Genomic DNA, 15,541 nt, shown 5'->3' on the forward strand with positions numbered 1-15,541 from the left:
ACAGGGAACTCAGCTCAGTGCGTTATGAGGACCTAGAGGGGTGGGGGGAGGGGGAGGGAGGCACAGAGGGAGGGGATGTATGTATACAGACAACTGATTCACTTTGTTATACGGCAGAAACTAACACAACATTGGAAAATAATTACACTCCAATTTAAAAAAGTGAACAGAGTTCAGTTGAACAGGGCCAGCAGGTATTATAATGTGAGGTTTAATTTATTTACTTCATTTAAGATATTTCCGAGGGAAGGATGCTCTGGGGAGTCATTAGAGGGGAGGGGTTCCTGGAAAAGTAGCAAATCCTGAAGAGCTCCATGGCCTGTACAGTGGTGCTCCCTCCTGAGGATGGGGAGAGGGTCCTATGTCCCAGGGCCCAGCAGGAAGCAGGCACACCAGGCAAGGCAGAGAGGATGCCAGGTCCTTAGCAAGGACAGGCGAGCAACTAGATTAGCTTCTATGAATGGAAGCACTCTAAGTAATTCTCTTAAATGCACCCAATCTCTTAATACACTAGTGACATACTTCTAGTTATTGGCACTTACAACTTTGGCCCAGCCATTTTTAATACTCTGATAGCAAATACATTTATCTGTTTATAGAACTTCCGTTTCATTTGGGATGAAAGGAGTTGGCAATGCTGACTGCTGACCTCTGTTTTGGTATCCTTTAGAATAAGGGGAAAGTGTGGAACCCAGAAGAGAGAAAGAACAGAGATGAATGGGTCAAAGGCTCCATAAGGGCCATGGGTCAGGGACCAACAGGCTTCCCCATGAATCTGCTTAGGTAGTTTTCAATAGGGCCAAAATGAATGAAAATAACTCTATGAAGGCCTTTAAGGAGAAAGACATATGGCAGGGAGCACCGACACTATTTGGAGTATGATTACTTTTATCACATGTAATCATGCAGGCAACTGACAATCCTGGGGCTGGATTAAATCAATACATACTCTGGGGGATGTCCTCCGCTCTGTAGATCTTCAGCAGGAAGGTCACCCACCGCAGGGCAATGCCAGCAGGGAGTAACAAGTTACTTTCCACGTCATCACTGTCATTATCACGATCTTGTTTCTCAGGCTATTGGGGACACACAGTGGCAAGTTATACACATAGGAAAGCAGCACTTCAAGAGGCCAAATCTGGGATAAAACCGATCATAACTGTTTTCATTAGGATTTCCTGTGTTTTGAGCTTAAGAGTTTGGCACCAATTCAACCTCAAAACTGCCCTACAAAATCAATGCTCATGTTTCTTTGACCAATACACTACAAGAAAATAATGCGTCCTTTTTAATCTTCTGAGTGCTAAATAGAGAGACAGTTACTGAAGCTCTTTTACTTTCTTTCTGGCTACTGGCTTGCTGCCCAATTTTCTAGAATAACAACCGTCCTCTTAGGTAGCAATGCCTGATTCTGCAACGGAGCCAGGTTCTGTAGAGGCAGTGATGTGGGGAACTCTTAAAAACACACATATCTTTACTGAATGAAAGACCTGCTCACAGACACAAGGAAGGAGCTAAGTGAGCTGGAATAATAATTCTGTTGTGAAGAAAATAACAAATTCCAGAAAGTTGGAGGAATTGGAGGATTGGGGTTGCTCTGCTCCATTTCACAATTACTCGTGCCCACTTGCTTAACTCTGGGTCCTCTTTCTTAGTGAAAAAACATAGAGGACAGAGAATTTGGAGCTTACAGGAGGCTCATCTCCAGTTCCCAGGACGAACATGCTGACTTTCATGTAGCCTTTAGCACCCGAGCTGGTATCTTCAGGGTCATTGAGGAGAAGCCATTTCCTCATGACAGCATGACCTAAAATAAAGAAGGCGTAAAAGGACAGGAATACTCTAAAGAGAAGCTGACAAGTCCGTGATTCCATCTGCAGTAAGATAACCAAGTATTTCCTCCAATGTGTCTTCATGACAGGCCATACTCCCCAGATGAGGCTCCCTTTTAATGCTCTCTCCTTCACACTGACTCTCCACCCACATCCTGCCCTGGGGTGACTGAACAAGAGTCTCTAAGCTCTAGTCACTGATTCTATAATTTGATTTTGATAAGATTAAAGTAGCCTCACAGAACAGAGAAATTATCTATTTGTTTCTCTTAGGACGATTGCCATTAGATTCTAAAAAAAAAGACACCCATACTAAACAGCTATCATAATTCCCACTGAGTATAGCCTTTCTTTTTCTCAGTCAAGAAAAACATCATTCTTTATTCTTTGATCCCTCAAATTTTCTTGATTCCCAGAGTCTTCCAGTTCATGGGAAAACGTTACTTACCAGGTTCATCATAAACAAATCCAACATCGATCTGGGAAAAAATAATTTAAAATAGTTCAAAGTTTACAATCAGTTCAGTCACTTCTAGAATCTATCATTATTATTACACTTAAAAAAATAAGGCTTTTGACTAGACAACTTGCTTTGAGACCCACCATTTCCATCTTACTGTCTCTGTATATCTGATGCCTCCTCTGAGGTGTGACATATAGAAGGCTCTCAATCCATCATTTTGAATGAATGAGCTAATCTCACAGCTGGAACAGACACAGTGACCAATGTGGCCTGGTTTGCTTGGGACTTTTCCAGTAGCATAGAAAGTCTCACATTCTAAGGAAACCCTCAGACCCTAGCAAACCTGGACCATAGTCACCATATGGGACTACTTACTGAGTATTCCTCCACCTTTTCCTCCAATTAATTCTAATACTAACATTAATAGACCCTTTGATTGGGCACTCCAATGTGCCAAGAGCTAGGTGCTTTATATATTGTATCTCGCCTCATTTTCACAATAATCCCATCTTACAGATGAAGAAACTAAGCACCAGAGAGGTTTACAAGTGGCTAGTTAATGGCAGACAGAGTATGAATTGACCCAAATCATCTTTTAAGACTTGCTTCAAGAAGCAGCCCATTCCATGTGGAATCACTAAGAAGGCACAACAAGTCTTTATCAGTAAGTCCAGTGTGAACTGCTCGGAAAAGCACCTTGATTCTCTTCCCTGGTTTGGCTTGCCTGTCATACACCAGATTTATAATAACTGACTTCGTAGATAGAACTCTGGGCTACTGACAAGTGGAGCGGGGTAACGGGCTTCTTGCCACAGGCAAGTACTCTTCCCTCTGTAGCAGCACTGGACTTCCAGCCACAACAGGAACTCTGTGAAGGGCCCTGGTATGGCAGCTCCCAGGCATCTTGCTCTAGGACTAAGTGCGGGACTAAGTGCTAAGTGCTGTACTTTGGAAGTTGACTAGACTCCAGCCAGAGGACACTCAACTGGCTTCTTGACCCCATAGCATTTGTGTCCGGCTTTCAGCAATGATCATGGCATCAATGCCTTACATATAACCTTCTGATGTCACCAAGATGGGTACCCTGAGTCCTGGCCAGGAACCAGATTCCTCATCATGAAAGTGCCCATGTTTGACCTAAGTTGAATGAAACAGACAGTGGACACCCACCTTAAACTCCCCCATCAGAGAATCTGCCCGCAGAGAATGGGAATTGTAAACCTGGAAGAAAGGAGAATGGTGAGAAGATTACCGGCTTCGTCTGGCAGCTAGTGAGCACTACCCTCCTACTCTGTGGCTCCTTACCCGAATGCTGATGATCTCATCCATCAGTTCAGAAGGAGTCAGGTGGACATTGTAGAAAAATAACTGTTGAAACAAAAAGGGAAAACGTTTGAATGTCAACAGGAGTGGAATAAGGTTTAGTGGGATCTGACGCTAAAATTTGAGGGGGCTTCCTAAAAAAAAATACAAGACACAACCTCAAATCAGGTGTGACTGCATGAACCTACTGCAGAACCTCAGAAAAGGCTCTGAAGCTTAAGCATCATGAGCTTCAAGGTAAACTCTGTATATCAGAAAAAGGGTTAAGTAACAATTGTGCATAGCGTTTCTTTAAATAAATATAATTGTTCATTTGGCACCAGATATCTGGTAGCTAGGGCTTCCCAGGTGGTGTTAGTGGTGAAGAACCTGCCTGCCAATGGAGGAGACATAAGGAGACATATGATCCCTGGGTTGGGAAGATCCCCTGGAGAAGGGCATGGCAAACTACTCCAGTATTCTTGCTTGGAGAATCCCATGGACAGAGGAGCCTGGAGGGCTACAGGACATAGGATCACACAGAATTGGAAATGACTGAAGTGATTTAGCCTCTAGTAGATAACTGACGCGACTTAGCAGCAGCACCTAACTAAAGATCAAGGTTATTTCATGTGCTTAGGGCTTGGATGATCTGGAAAGTTGAGGTTAATTTTCTTCCATTTTTAGTGCTATTATCTGTAACCAGTCACTAATTTTGCTCTTTCTAACAAAATACTTGTAAAGCCAACTCTGCGCATTAGATACTGTTAGAGCCTCAGTAGAGTCAGTATGGACCACATTTTAACTCATGTAACAGCTAAGTTTAAGAAGGTTGACTCTTGGAAGATGAAAATTGGATATGTAGAGGTTTTACCATAAAGTCAAAGTTTTGTGCGCCAATAGACTTTAATCCTAAGAGAGAAAGATGGAGCATTTATTTAAACTGAGACTTTTTTCTCCTACATTTTCCTTACAAATATTTAAAATTTACAGAGAAAAAATGAAAGAATCATTGCTATAATTTTGTCACACTGGCTTTTGGCTTTATAACTCTTCTTTTTTAAACTGAACTATCTGAAAGAAGGTTCTAGATAATACAATAATTCACTCCTTAAAAGTACATTTGCGTATGGCTGAGTCTCTTTGCTATTGACCTGAAACTATCACAAAATTATTAATTGGCTATACCCCAATATAAAATAAAAAGTTCAAAAAAATTTTTTTAATAAATAAATAAAACACTCACCAGTGGTAGGGGAGGGGATTATTTCCAAAAAGTAAAAACAATAAAAGATTATTTTCAAAAAGTAAAAAAATTTGCACTCATCTCTGAAGTGCAAGAACATTTTTTTCTATAATGGACTAAGGAGATCAAACCAGTCAATCCTAAAGGAAATTAACCCTGAATATTCATTGTAAGGATAATGCTGAAACTGAAGCTCCAATACTTTGGCCGCCTGATGCAAACAGCTGAGTCACTGGAAATGACCCTGATGCTGGGAAAGATCGGAGAAGGCAATGGCACCTCACTCCAGTACTCTTGCCTGGAAATCCCATGGATGGAGGAGCCTGGTGGACTGCAGTCCATGGGGTTGCTAAGAGTCGGACATGACTGAGCGACTTCACTTTCACTTTTCACTTTCATGCATTGGAGAAGGAAATGGCAACCCACTCCAGTGTTCTTGCCTGGAGAATCCCAGGGACGGGGGAGCCTGGTGGGCTGCCGTCTATGGGGTCGCACAGAGTCGGACACAACTGAAATGACTTGGCAGCGGCAGCAGCTAAGAAAGATTGAAGGCAAAAGGAGAAGGGGATGACAGAGGATGAGATGATTAGATAGCATCTCTGATTCAGTAGACATGAATTTGAGCAAACTCCAGGAGACAGTGAAGGACAGGCGTGCTGCAGTCAATGGGGTCGCAAAGAGGCAGACGCAAGTTAGTGACTGAACAGCAACAACACTATTATCACACCCCAAAAATTTAACATGTAACACAGTCAATTTTCAAATTTCTACACTTGTTCTGAAAAAAGTTCTTTTTAGCTTTTTTTTTTAAAAATCTAAGATTCACTCGAGGATCTTACATTGTATGTGGTTGTTGTATCTCCTAAGTTTCCTTTTATCTAGAACAGTACTCCTGGCTTATTTTTGTTATTTATTTCTATCAAGACCAGTTGCTTTGCAGAATGTCTTACAATCTGGATTTTTGTCAGTGTTTCCTCATTGTTAGATTCAAGTTGACCACTGGACAAGAAATGACACAAGTGATGTTGATTACTTCCATTATATCACATCAGGACACACGTGTCCATTTGACCCTTGGTGATACCAAGTTGAATCACGTGGTTAAAAATGTGTGTGTAAACTAGAGATTTTTTCGTAAAATATTTTTATTGATTTATGAATTGGTCTGTTTAGAAGTTCAGTTATTTGATTCTTCCCTTTAACTGAGAAATCTAATTTCAAAAGTATTTATTAAAATGGTAAGTTTTGAGGTGGACTTCCTATAGATGTAGTTGAGTAAATGTCCCACATTATAAATGTAGGGTAAGGGAGTTAGAGAAGGTGAGGTTTGGAAAAAAAAGGAGACCGGCACTTTACAGAACAGATCACATTTAATGAGGCAAGAAGGGGCAGCAGTCAGATTAGTGAGCTTCTGCACTAACCCAAGAAAAGAGTAAGTATATATAGGCATACATGTGGAAATCTACTGTCTTAAGGGGGCCTGTTCTTCTCCAAGGTTGTTTGGAGTAGTTATCTCTTAAACAGCTGGGGCAAGGAATTCTGGAGATTGGCCAGAGGCTGGCTCCCTCTGGGAGCTGAGCATAATCAATCTTTATGGCCATTTTTTTTCTTCGGGTGAGAGAGTTCTTTGTTTTCTTAGAACCGTGCGGAGGACTGGGAGGGGAGTTTTAACTCCAGGCTATTTTGAGCCTTATAACTTCCTTCAGTAAACACTTGGATGGGTTCTATGCTCTAGGCATCAAGTGTCCCATATTTTGTCCTTCCTGCAATCCTGTCTTGTCCCCCAACATGACTTTCACCCAGCCTTCCCTAAAGTCCACTTCCAGTGCCCCATCTCTGAATGTGCCCACCTCTCATGTTAGCTTTGACACTACCTGCCTGCTGGTGTCTGTGATTCATCTAAGGAGAAGCCCAAAGTGAGAAGAAAATGGAGCCTCTGAAAAGCTGGGGGCCAAGTTGAACACAGGAAAACAACCAGGAGCACTACACAGAAAAAAACCCGTTCCTTTTGTGAACAGAAAAAAAGAACCAACACCAGGGCTGGGATTGCAAGCTATTGGGAACTAAGAGGAACTGTGAGAGGAAGCTGTGGTAGGAAATGCCTGGCCTCAGAGATCAGAGCATAAGGCCCCAGGAATCTCAGAAATGTGGCTCCTCGGCAGAGTAAGGCTGGCATGTGAAAAATTCCCCAAATTTATCATTTTTCTTCACAGTCCTAAATGTGGAATTTCGTGGCATTGAAGACAACTGTCAAGGTATTCAGCATTTTTGAAGAGTGTTGCAGAAGAAGTCATCAGAACAGGCTATGATCTCATTATGGAGGAAAAAACCCTTTCTGCTCATAATTGCTTCTTCTAACCTATATTGTTTTTATAGTCAAGTAGGTTTTGACACCTTTATAAAGTTGGATTACTTAAGTCACATGGAGTCACCCCTCAGAGACATTTGCTAATTAAAAAGCACAAAGGCAGGTCCTAAGTGTTCTGTGTGGTCCATAGTAAGAGGTGCAAGGACCCATTTGGAAGGGCTCCCTCCAGAAGTTGTTGTAAAACCACCAGAAAGACACCAGGCTTCTCTGAGAACCAATAATGAAGCAGGCCAATGTGACTCCAAGACCCAGGGGTTCTTAGCACAGAATGTTTAAGGCTGAAACTTTGTCCTCTGTGTACAGTTGAGTTTGCACATGTGTTCCTCTCCCACTTGGGACTGTAGAGAAGTGGGTGGAAGCTGAGAAGGTACACATAAATAAAACAGACGCACAAGGACATGTATTTGCCCGTTTACCTCATCAAAAAATGGATTGTTCCCTCGCTTGATTCTTGTTCGGTGTGTCTGGCCACAGATGTGGACTTTGACCACAGGCTTGATGTTGTTGCCACTTAACTGCCGGCCCTCGATCACTCGGACCCGAATCTGCAAGTACAGAAGGGGAGTCTCACTGAACCTTCCCCAGCATAATGTATAAGAGAATCCACAGGTATCACCTTGGCTGGTTCGCCCGTAAGGACCACTGAAACCATGCCAGCGCAGCTTTGCAATGTACTGGAGCTCAAGGACTGGGAGCGTCCACCTGCGCCCATTCTCGTGATGGGAACTGGGATCAGGTTGCCAAAACCAAGAGCAGTCATGGGCTTGCTGTAGTCTAGAATTGGCCTGGGAAAGTGAAGGGCAGGGTGGAGGCTGCTGCCCAGAGTGAGCCTCCTACCTGGTCTTCCTGATCCCTGGGAGGTACTAACACCCTCCATGGCTATCTCCCAAGGAAGCAGCCAGAGCTGTGAGAAAACACAACACCTGTGCTTCCATTCCTTGATTAGCTCTTGGGCTTCCCTGGTGGCTCAGATGGTAAAGAATCTGCCTGCAGTGTGGGAGATCCAGGCTTGATCCCTGGATCGGGAAGATCCCCTGGAGAAGGGAATGGCAGCCCACTCCAGTATTCTTGCCTTGAGAATCCCACGAACAGAGGAGCCTGATGGGCTACAGTCCATGGGGTCACAAAGAGTCAGAAATGACTAACTCTCTCACTTCCTACCACAAAAGGGAATTTTATTTCTCTGAAGAGCCTCATCCGGATTGACAACACTTACTGCTGCTTGCAGAAGAAAGATGGGGAGCTCTTCTCATTGAGTTTATACCCTTACATCCCTTTTTACTGGTTAAGCCACTGCCCACAGTCAGAAGCTCTTCTAACAACATCACAGTTGCCAGAAGCTGGACAACACGGTGTTGGTACAACAGGGATGTGGGGCCCTAGGGCTGTTCCTACCTGGAAGTCCTGTGGCTTGTTAGACAGCATGCGGCGGCTGCTCTTTGCTTTCGTGAGCCTCCGGGCAAGGTGAGCTTCCGACACAGTCCCTCCTGGCCCCCTGGGCCCTGGGACCCTGACCGTACTGTCCAACCTGTCCTCATCACCTCCATCTTCCTCCTCTTCCCCTAAAATACCAAAAAGAGATGCATTCAGAGACAGTCCTCATCCTGTATGAGTCTCAACATTCCAGGGAGTTTTCCATGCTGCTGAGGCAGGTGGTGAGGGAGACGCTTCTTGGTGACAGTGACTTGGGACAAGCTGTGACTCAGATCTAGATTCTTTAGGCAAATGTGTTCACGTGCAACACGGCATTCATTCAGGCTGTTTTCAAGGTGACTAGGAGAATGCCAGAGGCCACGAGGAGCATGAGAAGAGGCGATGGTACGAATGGACCCAGCCAGACCATCACTCAGTTCTCATCTGGGAACCAACTTGAGGTCAGGGGTCTGCCTGTGGTTAGGATGGTGATGTGTGGAAATGCCGAGGAAATTGGAGACTTGGGGAGACTTCCACTCCACCCTTCCCACTGCAGGTCTTTTCTCTAGAACTTTCCTCTTGAGCTCTTGCACTGTCTCCTTTCTGCCTGAGTTTCCTGATCTCAAATGCCCTCTCCATCCTCATGGTAGGAGAGAAACTGGCCTCCAGTTTTCTGCCAAGCAGACCGAGGTGGTCATCATACTCTCGCTCCACCCTCCCGGTCTGTCATCTCCACACACATCTGTCCCCTAGCTTCCCTTCACACTCAGTGGGGAAAACACGGTTGAGTGAACCCCCTCCCATCCCTGAGACCCTACTTTCTTCTGATTCTTTGAGGACCCTCTAAATGGTCCCCTTTCAACTACCTCCCGTGGCTCCTTCCCCAGAGGGACCTTCCCTCTGCCTTCAAATATGCACGGATCTTTCTCTCCTATCTATAACAAACATCAACTTCGTCTTCTATGTTTCTTCCTTTTATTACTCACAAACTTTTTAAAACTTAATGACAAACTTCAGTTATTTTTTTCTTAATACACAGAAAGTTTAAACTCCCAGTAACCTGTACCATATAAGACTAGAAGATCAACTAACTGCCTTGTCTAAAAAATACCAGCATTTGTACTCCCTGCCTTTGGATCCTGAACCTCCTTCTTTACTGATGATCCCATATGGAAATGGTAGGAGACAATTTCCATATGGAGTCATCTGCCAGTCATTCACATCATAGTATGAATTAGTTCCATCCAACTGCCCTGTAGCATGGCTCGTAAAGCTTGGGCTTTGGAGTCATGCTGTCTGCGTGGGAATTCCAGTTCTGAGTTATGTGACTCTGAGTAGTCTCTCAATCTGTTTCAGTTTCCTCATTCATAAAAAGGGGGAACTAATGGTATTTACCACAAGGTTATTGTAAAGATAAAATTAATCTATATGCAAGGCCTTTAATACAGTGCCTGGCACAAAACAGCTCCCAATAAATTAATCTTTCTCTTTTTTCTTTAAACTTTTATTGATAAGTCCGTTTTATTGGAGCACTTCCTAAAGAGCAGTAATGGGGTAGGGAAGGGAGGCAGTCAGTGAGCAGCACGGGGGACAGGGCACAGAGTGAGAAACGGACAACCACAAGGAAGTAAAGGGTCTCCCCAGCGCTTAGCCCAGGAGGAACATTCCTCCTCACCACCCCTCCATCCATGCTCGTCCCATCCGAGTCTGGCTCCTGTTTCACAAAGACCAACCACGACCTCTCCTCGCTAAGCTCAGGACCCTTTCCTGAATGCTCGTGCTTCACCTTCCATGGCATTGGACACTGGGGATCACACAGACTTCTGTGAATTGAGAAGCTCTCCTCCTGGCATTTTGCAGGGTCTTCCAAGGCACCCCTCTTTGTCTCCAATTCATCGCGTGTGCCTTCCCACTCTGCTCCTCTGCTCTCTGCTTCTTTGACCCAACATGCTCTGGAGCCACACCTCAGTCTTCCAAGAAGTCACAAACTCACAGAATTTTGACAAGAACGGACCTTAAAGATCTTAAATCCAGGGACTTCCCTGGTGGTTCAGTAGTTAAGAATCTACCTGCCAATGCAGGGGACTCGGGTTCAATCCCTGGTTCAGGAAGATTCCACATCCTATGGAGCAACTAAGACCATACGCTGCAACTACTCAGCCTGTGCCCTAAAGCCCGTACTCTGCAACAAGAGAAGTCACCGCAATAAGAAACCCATGCACCACAACTTGAGTGGCCCCTGCTTGCTGCTGAAGGAGGAAACAGAACAGGCTCTATCTTGAAAGCAGGACTCCATCTTGGGCCAGGCTGTGGACTTTGAGCTATATGCCCAGTATCTATGGAAACGACATACCAACTGGAAAACCAGGCCCCTGGGAGGAAGAGCCCCAGGGCTCATACCTAGACTCTCCATCCCTAAAAGAATACCCTAATTATCTGTGTAACCGAATAGAATCATACATTCTATTATGCTTATTGGGGTATGACCACAGGCCTATTCATAATTGTCCACTGTTAACTACCTGGGCTTAAGGCATATTAATCACGGGCTAACTTTGATTGTATCTTTCTTTTCCATTGTTCAGACTAGTTTCAGGGAATCTGGGGAGCTGGGTTTGGGCATGTACACTTAGGGTATATAAGGTTTTCACAAAAACTGGTCGGAGGTCCTTGGCTAAGAGGAGACTCTGCCTTGGGCCCGCCAGTGTAATAAACTGCACTCCACTATCTGCATCGTCCTTCTGAGTGAGTTTGTTTCCCAAAACATGGCTACAACACTGCAACTAGAGAAAGCTCACACAGCAACGAAGACCCAGTGCAGTCAAAAATAGCTATATAAAAGAAACTAGAAAAATCAAGAGTATAAAGTTTTTGTTTTTGTTTTTGTTTTTCAAAAAAAGATTTTAAATCCAACCTGCCCCTCACCCTGTTTTACAGGTAGAAAAACTGAGGTCCATAAAGCAGACACAACTTGTTACATTATTAAGAACTGAGCTAAAACCAAGACCACATCCTCGTTCTCCCTCACTGGTTTATGACTGGATCTAGTAAAGGCGATGCTCTCTTCCTGGTTCCTCAACATCTTTGTCAGGACACCAGGAAACCCCAGAGAAGCCACAGGTGAAGAATGGCTACCTCTGCCACTCCAGTACTCTTGCCTGGAAAATCCCATGGGTGGAGGAGTCTGGCAGGCTGCAGTCCATGGGGTCGCTAGGAGTCGGACACGACTGAGTGACTTCACTTTCGCTTTTCACTTTCATGCATTGGAGAAGGAAATGGCAACCTACTCCAGTGTTCTTGCCTGGAGAATCCCAGGGACGGGGGAGCCTAGTGGGCTGCCGTCTATGGGGTTGCACAGAGTCGGACACGACTGAAGTGACTTAGCAGCAGCAGCCCTCTACACAATAATCTGGGTCTCTTCTTCCCTATTCTTTTTTTTTTTTTTCCCCTAAAAAACATTGTATTTCTATAATTGCTAATTTTACTTACAATTTTTGGCAACATTAATAAAACAGTAAATTTCATCTGAAAGAACAAGCAAAACAGACAAGGAAACTCACAAAGGGCAATAACAAAATAGTAATCTTAACAGATAACCAACATACTTGTAAACAAAACAAAGTGACATTGCCTTAAAAAACACAGAGGTTATCAATAGAAAAACAGAACTCCTGAAAGAACTCAACTCGCTATTAACTATCTTTTACTTGCAGGCACAGAAACTGACTAGCTAACTCAGTTCTAAGAGAGAAGCAAAACCCTTGATGATTATCTCTTCCCAGCATTTTGAAACACTGGCCTTGCTTTTTCCTCAAGCAAATTCCATTTCCTCCCAATCCAAAGAGTTTGCAACTGCTGTTCTCCTTCCTGGAATGCTCTTCCCCTAGGCCTGCAGGGCTTGCTACCTGCTTAATTGTTTGACATTTCCTTTGATCTATCCAGTTTCAGCACTGTTAATTCACACAATGAAATCTCCAACCCTCTTTTTTTCCTCCTTCTCCTTAAAGGCGCTTTTAAGTTTCCACATTATTCGTCCTTCTCCAGTCTAAATTTCCTAGGTTTGGGACTTCCCTGGCAGTCCAGTGGTTAAGACTGTGCTCCCAATACAGGGTGCATGGGTTTGATCCCTGGTCAGGGAACTAAGATTTTGCAGTTTGCACAGCACTGCTGCTGCTGCTGCTAAGTCGCTTCAGTCGTGTCCAGCTCTGTGCGACCCCATAGACGACGGCAGCCCACCAGGCTCCCCCGTCCCTGGGATTCTCCAGGCAAGAACACTGGAGTGGGTTGCCATTTCCTTCTCCAGTGCAGGAAAGTGAAAAGTGAAAGTGAATTCACTCGGTCGGGTCCAACTCTTCACGACCCCATGGACTAGCCTACCAGGCTCCTCTGTCCATAGGATTTCCCAGGCAAGAGTACTGGAGTGGGTTGCCATTGCCTTCTCCATTGCATAGCACAGCCAAAAGAAATAAACAATAAAGTAAATTTCCTAGATTTTCTTCTTCTCTGTTCTTAAAGAAGCATCAAAAGAAGGGCTTGCCTGCTGCCTGGATCCAAGTTCTCAGGATGCCCTTCCTACTGTTCTCCACCAGGTGGGCTCCTCACCTCCCTCAAGTTCCAGACGAAGCAGTCTGGTCTGACGCACCCATCGCAACCGGATGGAGAGAATCCCCCTTCTCCTGCTAGCACACATATTCCTACCCTGTCCTCACCACGTGATCTTGCATCTGTTGGACTGTGGGCCTCCTACTACCATCCACTATTCAGAAGCAGGGGGCTTGCCCTTCTCTTCTTTGTACCTGCCCCGTGCTGGACACACTCCCTCCTTGTCCACAGCAGGGGCTTGATGAATGTGGAATGAGAACATCCTGACCCTTACTCCGGCTTTCTGGTATCATTTTCCAGCAGTTTGGCAAAGTTCCCACTCAGAGCTCAGGCGAGAGCACCCTGTGGCTAGGGGTTGCCCCTCTCATACCTGGCTCCAGCCTTAGGGAAGCCCGGAGGGTCAGGCTCCCCTTGTGCAAACCTGTTTCAGACTGGGCAATGGCTGGGCCACATGGCTTTAAGTTTCCTCCATCTAAGATAAGGGCTTCCCTGGTGGCTTGGTGGTAAAGAATCCACCTGCCAATGCAGAAGACATGGGAAATGTGGGGTTAACCCCTGGGTTGTGAAGAACCCCAGGAGGAGGAAATGGCAACCTACTCCAGTATTCTTCCTGGGAAAAATCCCATGGACAGAGAAGCCTGGTGGGCTCTAGTCCATGGGGTCCCAAAGAGTCAGACAGGACTGTGCACGCACACAACAACTAAGATGAATGTCCTTGGGCCATCCTGGACCCAAAAAGGATTTCCTCCTTGCTGTGGACTGTTGCATGTGGGGTTGGTGGTTATTCATGGCAGTTGTTGTTGCTGTTGGTCAGTCACTCAGTTGTGTCCAACTTTTTGGGACCCCATGGACTGCAGCATGCCAGGTTTCCCTGTCCTTCACTATCTCCCAGAATTTGCTCAAACTCATGTCCACTGAGTTGATGATGCCATCCAAACTTCTTCTCCTGCCCCCAATCTTTCCCAGCATCAGAGTCTTTTCCAATGAGTCAGCTCTTCTCATCAGGTGGCCAATGTATTGGAGATTTAGCTTCAGTCCTTCCAATGAGTAGTCAGGGTTGATTTCTTTTAGGATTGACTGGTTTGATCTTGCAGTCCAAGGGATGCTCAAGAGTCTTCTCCAGCACTACAGTTTGAAAGCATCAGTTCTTCAGTGCTCAGCCTTGTTTACGGTCCAACTCTTATATCTGCACATGACTACTGGAAAAACCATAGTTTTGACTAAATGAACTTTTGTAGGCAAAATGATGTCTCTGCTTTTTAATATGCTGTCTAGGTTTGCCATAGCTTTTCTTCCAAAGAGCAAATATCTTAATTTCATGGCTGTGGTCACTGTCCGCAGTGATTTTGGAGCCCAAGAAAATGAAGTCTGTCACTGTTTCCATTGTTTATGGCAGAAGAAGTGGTAAATCATAGCCCTTTGCAGTGCTGGGCTCTGAGCAAGCCCTAATCACTAACCTCTTGATGGATGCTCCAGAAAGAGCCTGCAGGAGACAAAGAGCCAGTTTATTCTGGAAACACCTTCTGCTAGTCAGACTTTAGGTTGAAAGGAAGGATCAGCGGGAAACTGCACCAAGTGATCCTGCATCTCCGAGTAGCAGAAGAATGTTTATTTGGACAGGAAATCACCCCTTTATGTGGGGGGAAGCTGCACAAGATTAAACAATGCTGACACCCTAAGTGTTCCACAAAGAAGGACCAGGGCCCTTAGGGCACTGCCAAACTTCACACAGCACAAGCTGTTTCATTACCCAGCCTGAGCCGCTGTGCGGGCATGCCCTGTACTGAGACCCAGGGGTAAGCTGAAGAACAGCTAAGAGGATCTACAAAGTATGAGTGTTTCATAACCACAGGCAGCAACAGTAAGTTAGGAACTGCTGACTGAATAGGAAGTTGCTGGTGGTAATTTATTCCTAGGGCTGTTGTAACCAAGTAACACAAACTGTGCTTGGAAAATCCCATGGACGGAGGAGCCTGGTAGGCTGCAGTCCATGGGGTCGCTAGGAGTCAGACACGACTGAGCGACTTCACTTTTCACTTTCCTGCACTGGAGAAGGAAATGGCAACCCACTCCAGTATTCTTGCCTGGAGAATCCCAGGGACGGGGAGCCTGGTGGGCTGCGTCTATGGGGTCACACAGAGTCGGACACGACTGAAGCGACTTAGCAGCAGCAGCAGCAGCAGCACAAACTGAGTGACTTAACACAACCGAAATTTATTCTGAGAGACCCAAATCCCCAGATTCTAAAACTAAGGTGTTGGCAGGGCTGTGCTCCCTCAGAAGCCTTTAGAGAAAGTCCTTCCCTGCCTCTTACT

The 15,541-nt window shown here is 45.1% G+C and overlaps 1 protein-coding gene across 5 annotated transcripts in view; it reads right to left on the bottom strand.

Moving 5' to 3' along the window:
- MYOF (myoferlin) overlaps nucleotides 1-15,541 on the bottom strand; it is a 177,675-nt gene that overhangs the window by 96,400 nt on the left and 65,734 nt on the right. For all 5 annotated transcript variants that reach the window (XM_044935128.2, XM_044935129.2, XM_025274124.3 and 2 more), the window contains exons 6-12: nucleotides 8,607-8,773; nucleotides 7,628-7,756; nucleotides 3,601-3,663; nucleotides 3,466-3,516; nucleotides 2,281-2,311; nucleotides 1,692-1,807; nucleotides 950-1,076 (exon numbers count right to left, since the gene is read on the bottom strand). In XM_044935128.2, coding sequence (XP_044791063.2) covers nucleotides 950-1,076; nucleotides 1,692-1,807; nucleotides 2,281-2,311; nucleotides 3,466-3,516; nucleotides 3,601-3,663; nucleotides 7,628-7,756; nucleotides 8,607-8,773 — 684 coding nt within the window. The remainder of the gene's footprint in view (nucleotides 1-949; nucleotides 1,077-1,691; nucleotides 1,808-2,280; nucleotides 2,312-3,465; nucleotides 3,517-3,600; nucleotides 3,664-7,627; nucleotides 7,757-8,606; nucleotides 8,774-15,541) is intronic.

Source organism: Bubalus bubalis, chromosome 23 (genome assembly GCF_019923935.1).
Source record: "Bubalus bubalis isolate 160015118507 breed Murrah chromosome 23, NDDB_SH_1, whole genome shotgun sequence".
Taxonomy (NCBI): domain Eukaryota; kingdom Metazoa; phylum Chordata; class Mammalia; order Artiodactyla; family Bovidae; genus Bubalus; species Bubalus bubalis.